The sequence below is a fragment of the Palaemon carinicauda genome, chromosome 5, assembly GCF_036898095.1.
Source record: "Palaemon carinicauda isolate YSFRI2023 chromosome 5, ASM3689809v2, whole genome shotgun sequence".
In the NCBI taxonomy this organism is placed as follows: domain Eukaryota; kingdom Metazoa; phylum Arthropoda; class Malacostraca; order Decapoda; family Palaemonidae; genus Palaemon; species Palaemon carinicauda.
Genome location: NC_090729.1, coordinates 157,180,157 through 157,193,865, shown reverse-complemented (window position 1 = coordinate 157,193,865; position 13,709 = coordinate 157,180,157). Strand labels below are relative to the sequence as shown.

General features: G+C 36.7%; 1 protein-coding gene across 3 annotated transcripts in view; it reads left to right on the top strand.

The window, feature by feature from the left end:
- Positions 1-13,709, top strand: part of LOC137641560 (ATP-binding cassette sub-family C member 4-like) — a 231,952-nt gene that overhangs the window by 166,755 nt on the left and 51,488 nt on the right. For 2 of the 3 annotated variants that reach the window (XM_068374240.1, XM_068374241.1), the window contains exon 19: positions 5,188-5,334. In XM_068374240.1, coding sequence (XP_068230341.1) covers positions 5,188-5,334 — 147 coding nt within the window. Of the gene's footprint in view, positions 1-5,187; positions 5,335-5,756; positions 5,837-13,709 lie in introns of all 3 variants that reach the window. The other variant, XM_068374242.1, reaches the window with a different exon arrangement.

Genomic DNA, 13,709 nt, shown 5'->3' with positions numbered 1-13,709 from the left:
TTATTTTGATGATAATAATAATAATAATAATACATACATACATACATGCATACAATGTGGAATGTGATGAGGTTATGTGGAGTTGGAAGGTTGTTCCAAGCAGTGAAAAGTTTCTACAAAGGTAGTAAAGCATGTGTTAGAATAGGAAATGAAGTGAGTGATTGGTTTTTGGTGAGAGTGGGGCTGAGACAGGGATGTGTGATGTCGCCGTGGTTGTTTAACTTGTATGTTCATGGAGAGGTGAGAGAGGTGAATGCTCGAGTGCTTGGACGAGGATTAAAACTGGTAGGCGAGAATGACCATGAATGGGAGGTAAATCAGTTGTTGTTTGCGGATGATACTGTACTGGTAGCAGACACAGAAGAGAAGCTTGACCGACTAGTGACAGAATTTGGAAGGGTGTATGAGAGAAGGAAGTTGAGGGTTAATGTGGGTAAGAGTAAGGTTATGAGATGTACGAGAAGGGAAGGTGGTGCAAGGTTGAATGTCATGTTGAATGGAGAGTTACTTGAGGAGGTGGATCAGTATAAGTACTTGGGGTCTGTTGTTGCAGCAAATGGTGGAGTGGAAGCAGATGTACGTCAGAGAGTGAATGAAGGTTGCAAAGTGTTGGGGGCAGTTAAGGGAGTAGTAAAAAATAGAGGGTTGGGCATGAATGTAAAGAGAGTTCTATATATGAGAAAGTGATTGTACCAACTGTGATGTATGGATCGGAGTTGTGGGGAATGAAAGTGATGGAGAGACAGAAATTAAATGTGTTTGAGATGAAGTGTCTAAGGAGTTTGGCTGGTGTATCTCGAGTAGATAGGGTTAGGAACGAAGTGGTGAGGGAGAGAACGGGTGTAAGAAATGAGTTAGCGGCTAGAGTGGATATGAATGTGTTGAGGTGGTTTGGCCATGTTGAGAGAATGGAAAATGGTTGTCTGCTAAAGAAGGTGATGAATGCAAGAGTTGATGGGAGAAGTACAAGAGGAAGGCCAAGGTTTGGGTGGATGGATGGTGTGAAGAAAGCTCTGGGTGATAGGAGGATAGATGTGAGAGAGGCAAGAGAGCGTGCTAGAAATAGGAATGAATGGCGAGCGATTGTGACGCAGTTCCAGTAGGCCCTGCTGCTTCCTCCGGTGCCTTAGATGACCGCGGAGGTAGCAGCAGTAGGGGATTCAGCATTATGATGCTTCATCTGTGGTGGATAATGTGGGAGGTTGGGCTGTGGCACCCTAGCAGTACCAGCCGAACTCGGTTGAGTCCCTGGTTAGGCTGAAGGAACGTAGAGAGTAGAGGTCCCCTTTTTGTTTTGTTTCTTTGTTGATGTCGGCTACCCCCCAAAATTGGGGGAGGTGCCTTGGGTATATGTATGTATGTACACACATACATATACCAAGGCACTTCCCCCAATTTTAGGGGTTAGCCAACATCAAACAAATGAAACAAAAAAGGGGACCTCTCCTGTCTACGTTCCTCCCAGCCTGACAAGGGACTCAACCGAGTTCGGCTGGTACTGCTAGGGTGCCACAGCCCACCCTCCCCCGTTATCCACGACAAATGAAGCTTCATAATGCTGAATCCCCTACTGCTGCTACCTCCACGGTCATCCAAGGCACCGAAGGAAGCAGCAGGGCCTACCGGAACTGCGTCAAAATCGCTCGCCATTCATTCCTATTTCTAGCACGCTCTCTTGCCTCTCTCACATCTATCCTCCTATCACCCAGAGCTTCCCTCACTCCATCCATCCACCCAAACCTTGGCCTTCCTCTTGTACTTCTCCCATCAATTCTTGCATTCATCACCTTCTTTAGCAGACAGCCATTTTCCATTCTCTCAACATGGCCAAACCACTTCAACATATTCATATCCACTCTAACTGCTAACTCATTTCTTACACCCGTTCTCACCCTCACTACTTCGTTCTTAACCCTATCTACTCGAGATACACCAGCCATACTTCTTAGACACTTCATCTCACACATTCAATTTCTGTCTCTCCCTCACTTTCATTCCCCACAACTCCGATCCATGCATCACAGTTGGTACAATCACTTTCTCTTACAGAACTCTCTTTACATCTGTACATTCATGCCCAACCCTCTATTTTTTACTACTCCCTTAACTGCCCCCAACACTTTGCATCCTTCATTCACTCGCTGACGTACATCGGCTTCCACTCCACTATTTGTTGCAACAACAGACCTCAAGTACAGTACTTAAACTGATACACCTCCTCAAGTAACTCTCCATTCAACATGACATTCAACCTCGCACCACCTTCCCTTCTCTTACATCTCAACCTTACTTTATCTACATTAACTCTAAACTTCCTTTTCTCACACACCCTTCCAAATTCTGTCAATAATCAGCCAAGCTTCTCTTCCGCGTCTGCAACCAGTACAGTATCATCCGCAAACAACAACTGATTTACCTCCCATTCATGGTCATTCTCGTCTACCAGTTTCAATCCTCATCCAAGCACTCGAGCATTCACCTCTTTCACCACTCCATCAACATACAAGTTAAACAACCACGGCGACATCACACATCCCTGTCTCAGCCACACTCTTACCGGAAACCAATCACTCACTTCATTTCCTATCCTAACACATGCTCTACTACCTTTGTAGAAACTTTTCACTGCTTGCAACAACCTTTCACCAACTCTATATAACCTCATCACATTCCACATTGCTTCCCTATCAACTCTATCATATGCTTTCTCCTGATCCATAAACGCAACATACACCTCCTTACCTTTTGCTAAATATTTCTCGCATATCTACATAAATGTAAAAATCTGATTCATAGAACCCCTACCTCTTCTAAAACCACCCGGTACTTCTAAGATTGCATTCTCTGTTTTATCCTTAATCCTATTAATCAGTACTCTACCATACACTTTTCCAACTACACTCAACAAACTAATACCCCTTGAATTACAACACTCATGCACATCTCCCTTACCCTTATATAGTGGTACAGTACATGCACAAGCCCAATCTACTGGTACCATTGATAACACATATTAAACAATCTCACCAGCCATTCAAGTACAGTCACACCCCCTTCCTTCAACATCTTAGCTCTCACACCATCCATACCAGATGCTCTCCTCACTTACTCTCTTGTAATCTCTCTCTCATTCTCATCTCCCATCACCAGCACCTCAACACCTGCAACAGCAATTATATCTGCCTCCCTATTATTCTCAAAATTCAGTAAACTTTCAAAATATGCCCACCTTTTCCTTGCATCCTCTCCTTTTAACAACCTTCCATTTCCATCTTTCACTGTCTCTTCAATTCTTGAACCAGCCTTCCTTACTCTCTTCACTTCTATCCAAAACTTCTTTTTATTCTCTTCATATGAATGACCCAATCCCTGACCCCACCTCAGGTCAGTTGCCCTCTTTGCCTCACTTACCTTGCAGTTTACTTCCACATTTTTCTCTATATCTTTCATACTTCTCTACACTATTGCTCTGCATCCATTCTTCAAAAGCCCTCTTTTTTTCTCTTCCACTTTTACCTTCATTCCACCGTTCACTGCCCTTCCTCATGCTTCCTCCAACAAACTTCTTACCACACACATCACTTGCAATCCCAACAAAATTTTCTTTTACTACCTTCCACTCCTCCTCTAAATTACCAGTTTCTCTTACTTTCACTTCGTCAGATGCCATTTTCAACCTTTCTTGATATTTACTTTTTACCCCCGGTTTTATCAGCACTTCAACCCTCACTAGCTCCCTTTTACATCCACCTACTCTATTCCCCCACTCTTTTGCTACAACTAATTTTTCTTCCACCAAAAAATGATCAGACATACCGTTAGCCATACCCCTAAACACGTGCTCGTCTTTCAATCTTCCAAACATTCTTTTAGTTATCAATACATAATCCATTAACACCCTTTCAACCACTCTTCTATTTGCCACTCTTACCCATGTTTACTTGTTTTTATCTTTCTTTTTGAAAAAGCTAGAACTTATCACCATCTCTTGCTCAACACACATCTACCAGTCTCTCACCACTCTCATTTTCCCCTGGTACGCCATACTTCCCAATGACACCTTCTACCTCTCCAGCGCCCACTCTAGCATTTAAGTCACCCATGACAACTACATAAATCCTTCTACCCAGTCCTTCTACACACCTAGTTAATTCATTCCGAAACTCATTCTGCTCTTCTTCACTTTTCTCACAACCTTGCCCATACGCACTGACAAAAGCCCAACATTCCCTACCCAACCTAACCCTTACCCACATTAACCTAGATGAAATCTCCTTCCATTCCACTACTTTACCTGTCATCCATTCACTCAGCGATAAAGCCACACCCTCTCTCGCTCTTCCCCTTTCAATCCCAGACACACTACCAGACCAGTAAATGGTTTCCCTTTTGGCAGTCGTATGTAGGGAAAATATGATATAAAATCAGCTGTATTTATTCATTTTTTTTTCTAAGCATACATTAAGTAAAATAAAATCTTTAGTACAGTACTGTAAAATCTTTACATTATTATTATTATTATTATTATTATTATTTATTATTATTATTGTTATTATTAACTAAGCTACAATCCTAATTGGAAAAGCAGGATGCTGAAAGGGAGACTACTGTTAAATTATTAAGGAAATAGAAGTCTCTAGCAATTTAAAGGACATAAATAGGCTAGGGCTATATATTTCCTGAATCTTTCCTTCAAGATCTTGCCTTCATCTCAATATGGGAGTTTGCAGTATGAACATCAGAGGAGGATCATAGAAATAAACAGTTTTGATGATAAAATTATTTATTTCCTTACTCGCCTGATGTTCTTGTACGTGTGCACCTTACTGCATTTTCCTACTTACAAGTGATGTTAAGATGTTGCTGAATTAGTTTTGTCTGTGAAACTAAAAAGTACAAGGACCATCTACCTACACAGTTGTACTATACTACCATACACTACCATATGATGTTAATATTGCACTAGAGGGCAGGGCAATTACAAGGAAAGGAAGTTGAATAGTCATAGTTTAGGGCAGAAATTGTTATTTGGTCAGCTTTGAGAGAGAATAAATATGAATGCCAGATGAGTATAGAAATAAGTAATTTAATTCTTTCAGGTATGGTAATTAAAGTTAGTTGTGTATTGAGTGATGATGCTAATCAGTAGAAAAGTAACCTCCATTTTTCTTCTCTTTTACTCTTTAGGTATGATTGCTGGGTTATTCTTCCTATCCCTTGGACGTACAATTCTTTTCTTTGTCATGTGCATGACATCTTCTCGTACATTGCATAACCGTATGTTCAAGTCTGTCATTAGAGTACCAATCAAGTTTTTTGATACACATCCTGTTGGTAAGTACTTTTTATACTTTTGTTTATCTATACCTTAATAATATTTTTGCAGTTTCTGATTGTTTCATAGAATAGTTTTTATTTCTCAATTTCATGTGAAGAATTATATTGTACACATACTTCTTATGGTACCATTTCTTGAAATGCCTTGGTCACATATAGTCCTGCTCTCTTCAAAACCATTTTCTGTACTAGATTTTTTATTGTTTAGAGTAGGATGAAACATGTTTCAAGTGTGTGCCATTTCAAATTTTATCATATAATAAATAATATTAGTGTTGCAGAAGAAACTTGCCTTACAGTAAGGTAAGGTGAGTTTGTGAAGTCTTAGTTTTAAAAATACATGCTGGCTATATGATGTGACTGAAAAAAAATTAAATATTTCCTTTTTTACATAAATTTGATTGGATTTTGCTGTTTAGGTCAGATACTTAATCGCTTCGCAAAGGATATTGGACAGATAGATGATTTTTTACCGGGAACAATGTGGGATTTTGTTGAAGTAAGAATTCACAATTTTGTAATTGCATGAGAATGCTCGTACCTTAATGTCATTTACAAATAACATTTTAGTGCATTGTAAATATTTCTACTTCAATGTTTGCATTCATTCTGTTTGAACTGAATTGGAAAATTAGTAGCTGAAAATAATTTGCCTTCAATTATCAATATTTTAGTTTTCCAACTAGAATTAGTTTCAGTTTTGCTCTTAGAGCACTTATAGAGTGGGCCATGAACTTGCCTCCTTTAGTCAAGTAATTCAAGAGGACATCTTATATAGGTGAATTAAACTTTTCAAAATGCTTAGGTTTCAAGTTATGTAAGAGGATCTTACCATTATTGGTTTAAGGATGTATAAATATATTGTATTATTGATCAACCTTATTGTTATCAAGATCAAGTATTACACATAAAGATTACTTGTATACATATGTGAGGCCCAAGCTTAGGTTAGAATTTTATGACGTACTGTATTTAGGTAGATTATGCAATAGTTTTATACTACAATTACTCCCAAATATAAATTTGAAACTAAGTTCCAAAATTCTTCAATATGACAAAAATATGTGGTTAGGTTCGAAGGGTTAATATTTGGACTTATTTATTTCAACAATATGAATAGATCTAAGAAGTTGAAGAATTCATCCTCTTCAGAAAAGTTTATTTACATGTATCTTGTGTTGCCACCCAGGGTGAATACTCAATCTTTTAAAGTAGGCACAATGGATAAGTAATCCAGAATTAATCATTTTAATTATATGCAATAGAAATTAAAAGAAGCTGTCATGTCACATAAACAAGATGTTGGATCTAAAGTCTACAAGTTCTAGATTTTGATAAGGAAAAGAAATTGTATTTTATAATAGACAATTATATTTTATTGAAAATCTTCTTTTTTGGGGGGGACGTAGAGTGCTATTTTAGGGATGAAATATGATAAAGTATACCTTAAAAGTTTATAGAAATTACGATTAATTGAAAACTATTCAAGTAGAAAGGCCCTTTGATGTGTCTCTTGTGGTATTAATATATAGCGTATATCACAAAGCTTGAATTTAATAAAGAAATAATCTTTAAGAGTATCATCTTTATTATTTAAAACATTAAGTGGCAGCAGCTAATGTATAATGTTTGACCCTACATGTGAGTATACCATAAGAGATGCTTTGAATATCATAAGGCCCCATTATAATGTATTTTGGGAGTTTTGAGCTTATGGTTAATGGAACATTATTCAACTAATGCTTGAAACACACCCTAAAGAAAACCATAGAAGTTAATCTCTTTTCCCACAAGGGTTGTAGCTTAGCGAGTAATAAAAACAATGATAAGTTTATATAATTTACATATAGAAAATAGATATTTTAAGTCATTTAATTTTATGCTGTCATCTATGAGATGTAATTCTTAGCTTCTTTTTATTGTAGGTGCTGAGAAAATAACATAAAACTATTATATATCTTGTAATAAGTTTGAAATTCTGACAGGTAGGAATGTGATTACTGTACATACAATATATACTATATATATACCCAATGATTTTACAATGATCAGATAAAAGCAAATGCACTTCCTCTTTTTAAGTTTACCAAAACAAAGAGGTTATATTTTCCATTCATGTTAATAAATGAAATCATCAAGAATCATTTAAGGATTACAATAAAAATCTGAAAAAAGCTAAAGAAATAGAAAGGATATATAGAAAAGAAGTATGACATATGTATAATTAGTTTTTAAGATGTATATTTATATTTTTTGAGTTACACTGCTGTGAGGTTCCAAGGGACATTCCTGTAACGACTGGAACAATTAATCCAGTACAACTTGATGTATCAAATAAATATTCTCTTCCCTCCCCAAGGGCCCTTATATCATTGTGCAAGGCTCAGATTGTTTGTGTGTAAGGGAGACCCATGGGTTTAGGCTCTATTGAACCTGTCACAACACCTTCAATGGTAAAAACCTGCTATCGGACATGATTTTTCCTACTATTACTAGCATTGCAGACAATGCCTTCCCGGGTACTGTATTTGTTTCTCGCTCTGAAACCAAGAGGGATAGATAGAGAACCTCTACTCAAGGGATGTCTTCTATTCCCAGAACATTGTATATACCAGCAGTCCACAAAGATGATTAAGTTTCTTAAAAATAAGTCTGTTGAGGGTCCACAAAAATATATACTCGTTTGACGTTCATAAGGTCTTCTTCGTGAAGCTTGTTAAATGTTGATGCCTACCCTAAAAATCTAAGAATTTCCATTTTTCTTTCTTTTCAGTATACTAACCCCTAAATTGGAGTAATGAGTTTATATAGTGATGAATGGCAATAAGACCAATTTGGTATGTTATCTTGTGTTCTTCTCAGTCTGAAAGCTGCAACATGTTCAACAGCCTCTTGACATCACTAACTTGTGGGAAGGGGTTTATGCTATGAATATTGGGTGGATGCATAAATTTAGATAATAAATTCCATTGGAACTGTTTATTTTCATGAAACTCCCTCTGACTTTCATAAGGCTGAATCTTACACTGTGATGTAGGTGGGACAGTGAAGGAAAGAAATAGGGAAGCTAAGATCCTTGATTAAATGCCTAATGTAATCACCTGAGAGAGACTCCTTTGATTAATACATATTTAAAAGTAACAAGCCATATGTTTGTATAACTCAAATAAAGAAAGACTATAACAAACAGACTGACATAATCGATGAAGTTTCTCATGCAGTCACTCTTGAATACAGATTGGGAAAATTTTATTAATAAATATCCATGAGGGGCATCTGAAATATAATAATTATACAAGGAATTCAATGACCAAGAATCCCTCCCAAATGAAATTTTTAATACTTTTATGTTAGAACCCTATAACTACTGTAGTACCCAACACCCTATATTGTAATTTCTCATTGCAAAATTAATACTCTAAGTTAAGATAATCTTAAGAAATTTGATGCAAAGAATAACTTTCATTTATACTATATCCCCAGCAGCTACCACTCCTTTTATTGCCTAGTAATCCTTATAAGAAAACTAGGCTTCTTTTAAATGCTTGGCGAGATCTAACTTTACATACCATTGAGCTGCTGCCAAAACTCTTTCCAAAGAAAAATTCATACAGAAATTAAGGGAAGTAGCTGCATTTTTAATATCAGGAACCAAAGTTTTCAAGTCCTTCATTTGACTTTAATCCAATTCTCTGTGAGTTTCTGGCATTAGCCCTTTAATAAGATATGATATATCATTCTTGGGGAATTTGATCTGGGATCCTAATTCCACAAAACAAATTAGTAACTTTTCCCATGATATTTCTGTTTGATCTTTGTTCTTCAGTTTTGAAGTGAAAGTATTCCATATTCCTTGATTCACAAGTCGGTGGGGAGAAGGGCGGGCATGTATATAAACATTAGGCGTGTATAGAAATAACAGATTTCATTAAAATAGATGTGGGATGTAAGTGAAGGAAAATGAAAGGTTAAACATTAGAATTGATATGGATAAGATAAATAAAATTCTAGACTCATCTGTACTGAATTAATGGAAACAAGCCATCTCAAAATGCAGCTTAGAATATGGGACTCGATTGTTTTTCTAATGATACAGTATTTGAAATATTGTAAAAAGAAAACTACACTGTAAGTAAATTGAACTAAATATTTAAAAGACCACCTCACCAGCAGCCATGGTAAATTCTAGAGCCTAGCATTCAATAAGAAAGCCAAGATTTTACAAGATAATGTCCAGTGAATGATTTCCCAAATCTGGTAGAAGTATGCAATCCTCCCATTTACCGGGATATCTTAGAAATGGCCGTCGTTGAGTCCTGTTGGCACTCTGTGCCACCCTTCTGTTAGTTGGAAATCCCAAAGGCATATCACTGTTCTAGAATGACTGCCTTAGAGTTATAGCTGAATAGTCTTGAGAAAAAAGAGGTGCAGGACTAAGTTAGAATAATCAAACCTTTGCTTTCTGGTGGCCACCTGGGCTACAACATCATCTATCTTATTTTGATCATATTTGGAACACAATAGAGGAGAAGCCATCAGAAGATATCTGGTAACTTTTAAGAGTGGACAAAATAAGACACAAGTTGACTTTGTTTTGGTTATGAAAAAAGGCAAGTAAATTATTACGGGATTGTAAGGTTATTCCAAATTAATGTTGTTGGTCAATATAAAGTGGTGGTGGTAGATTTTAGGTTGAATGCAATAAGGAAGAGAAACGTTCCACCCTAGAATAGGAGGATCAAAACTTCAAGGCTGAAGGGGGCGAAAACAAGAGAGTTCAAAAGTGCGAAGAACCAGGAAGAGAGTTATGCAAATGGAATGTCAGAGTTGCCTGAAGTGATGCAGTATGTTATGAAAGAGATTGTGGTGTCAGCCGCAGCAGAGGTGTGTCGGAGGACAAAGTGGTAAACAGCAAAAGGGAAAAGAAACATGGTGGTGGAATCAAGAGGTTCAAACACCCATGGAAAAAACAATGAAAAAGCCTGAAGAAGGTGGAAATAAGATAACTACCAAATTAAGGAGGAATATAAATGGATGAAGAGGGAAACAAAGAGAATGCAATTGCAAAGAGAGAAGCTATAAGAGATGTTTAATAAATGATGGGAACATCAGTAGGGGAAAAGCTAATGTACATAATAGCATAGGTGAGTAGAAAAGATCAGCAGGATGTGGGAGAGGTAGGAATGATTAAGGATGAAAATATTAATATCTTATTTGAGGAAGAGAAAGGCATGAAAAGAGAGAGAGAGAGACTATTTTTCACACTATTTAAACACTGAGAATGTATGGGAAAAACTAGAAAATGTTCCTCCAATTGAGGGACCCATAGTAAACACCAGAGAGAATGAAGTCGAGAATATCTCAAAGAAAGGAAAAGTAAATACAGCTGCAGAAAAATCCAAGGTAATAGTATAAATGATTAAGACATTTGAAAATCTATGAAAAAAGTTGGTGAACACTATTGAAAAAGATGTAGAATGTAGAGGAAATACCATGGAACTGGGAAGGTAGTGGGGGAATCATGTTAAACTATGGTAAGTGCAGTAATGAAGCTTTTGGAGCCTGTATTAAAGATATTAAAAAGAACAGCAGAGTAGTAGAGGGAATGTTGAGAGTTGATAAATATACATGAGTAGCATTTTGGGTTTATGAAGGAAAGAGCACAGTGGATGCTATCTTTATAGTAAGATAAGTCAAAGAGATGTATCTAGAAGGAAACAGGAAAGTTTAATTGCGTTTTTATAATCTCAAAAAAGGTGCATGACCAGGTGCCAAGGTTAGTCATTTATTGGTGTATGAGAATAAGAGAAGTACTTGATAAGTTGGTAAGGTTAGTGAGGATGATGAATAAGGAGGCAAGAACCACTGGTCATACATACATAAGGAGACTGAGGCATTCCCTCTGGAGGTTGGCCTCCATCAGGTATTTACTCTCCCAAGTCCATTCTTTTATCATCAGAATTAAGAAACAATGAAGAATAGGGGGAATTGATGATTACTGATAATTTAGCAAATAAAAGAAGAACTGCAAGAAAGGTTATAGCATGGAAAGGACTCCTAAAAAGTAAAGGATTGAAGGTGTATGTTAGAAAGACATGAAGTAAACATTCAAAAGCTAAAACAGAACGAGTGTATCTACTTCAGTTCAATAATATCAGAGGGCAGTATTGATAAAGCAGTGAGACAGAGAGTGAAAGAAGCTTGGAAAAATAAGACCAATGACTGGAGTTATCTTAAACAAGAAAACGGTATTAAGACTCAAAAGGAAAGCAATTATCAGGCCCATACTATTATATGGAATAGATACATGGGCACTTGCGAGGAAAGAGGAGGGACTATTGAAAGGTACTGAGATAAGTATAGTGAGATGGATTGCTGGAATATCACTTCTGAAAAATAGGTAACATCGAGATATAAGAAGAATGTGTGGTATATGTAACATAAGAGATAAGGCTAGGGTAGATTGTCTGGGATACTACAGCCAAGTAAGAAGGTAGGAGATAAAATCAATCAAGAGAACTAAGAACATACCAGTGATAGGGAAGAAGAGTGTGGGGCATCAACAGATCAGATTGATTGATGTGGTGAGGAGGGATGTGGATGGGGTGTAACTTGGGCAAGAAGATGCAAGGATTATGAATAGATGTAGAAAGTTGACTTGAGTGCCCAACCCTACTTAACAGTGGCACTAATAAGGTAGAAAGAAGAAGTATAATAGGAGAAGCAATCAGAGAGTTTCTTTACTGTAGGAACCATCCCAACCATAAATGGACACAGTTGTTCTCTACACTTAACAACAAAATTCACAAATAATGCAAAACCCTATAGAGCAGGGGCTCTTAACCTTTTGATGATTCCAGACCCACAATAGATTGCCCAATATGGTTTCATACCCCCACTTAACTTGACTGTCAAAATAATTATCATCAATCCTATCATCTGCTTATATGTCTTCCAAATATGTCAATAACTTTAATTTACTGTACTTCAGATATGGATAGCTAGGAATAGAACAGAAGATAAAATCATAAGCATTGATAACTTTATCATATTTGTTTTCTGAAAGCAAAATAAAAAAAAAGAAATGTCAGATATACCATAAAAACAGCTATAAATATTTTACGATATAACTTTGATTCACTGGTTCGTATTATAAATCAGCAACTTTACTTCTTACAGTTCAGTTTTATTTCACAAAAGAAGAACGAAAACATAGATACGTAGGTTTTTTTTTTTTTTTAGTATCTTTACGTAAAACAGACTTTTACAAATATAGGTGAGATATTTGCTGTTGTTTTTGTGCAATCAAAGCATGTAATCGTGGTACAGTTACTGACAAAGCTACTCTCGTGACACATCAAGTTGATTTTTCCACTTTGATTTCAGATTTAATAATGCAGCAAATGCTGTTTCTCAGAGATATGTAGTTGTGATGGGGACCAAAATATTCATTGTCCTCATGGCCAAGCTTGGGTAAGCCGAGATTTTATTCACAACAAAACTGCTTGTCATATATCCCATCCCTTTCAAAATGAGCCTTCTCTCTAGGGTCTTGGAAGTCAATGAATTCATCCTTTGCTGGATCATTATCACTCAATCTTAATATATCAAATAAGAAAGGGTTTTATATCCAAATCGATTCCATGGTAAGATCATCAATATCTAAAAAGTAACCCTCAAAATTTGCACTGATAAAACTTCCAAATTATTTTTGACTTCTGGAAGTATTTCTTTATGTAGTGTTTCACCATCTCCAATAAGGATATTGTTAAAGATCAAAGTTTTCCAGGTCTCCGTTTTCAACACGGTCACTCCAGATGAGTAATTTCCTAGTGAATGCAACAAGTTTTTCCCTAGCTTGAGCAATGTCTATATCCCTTCCCTGCATTGATATGTTCAAATCATTGAGGAGACTGAAAATATCAGCCAAATATCCCAGGCTAACAATAAAATGTTCCTCTTTGAAATGATTTGCTAGAGGGGATTGTTGATGCTTGAGGAATTTGAGAATTTCATCCCGAAGTTCCGTTACACGGTACCCAGAGCCAAGGCCCAGCATTTGGTTCCCATACCTTTAAGGGGTATGGATATCTCTGGTTAAGAACCCATGCTCTAGAGAACTATCCAAAATTTTGTATCTAAACAGGCTAAGTAATCTAATATAAGGTTAGGATCCTGATGGCCTGTAAACTTTCCTTTGATCAAAGTCTAAATGCCCTCTGCAAAAGATAATTTCAAGTAAACTCCCTATTCTGTAGCTGATAAACATCATCTCTTTAGTCAACCAACTAAGAAATACTATACCTGTATTCAACATCCTCCTTTTGTTGACATTAACTAGAGATTCAAGAAAATTAGCTTGATCTGGGGGA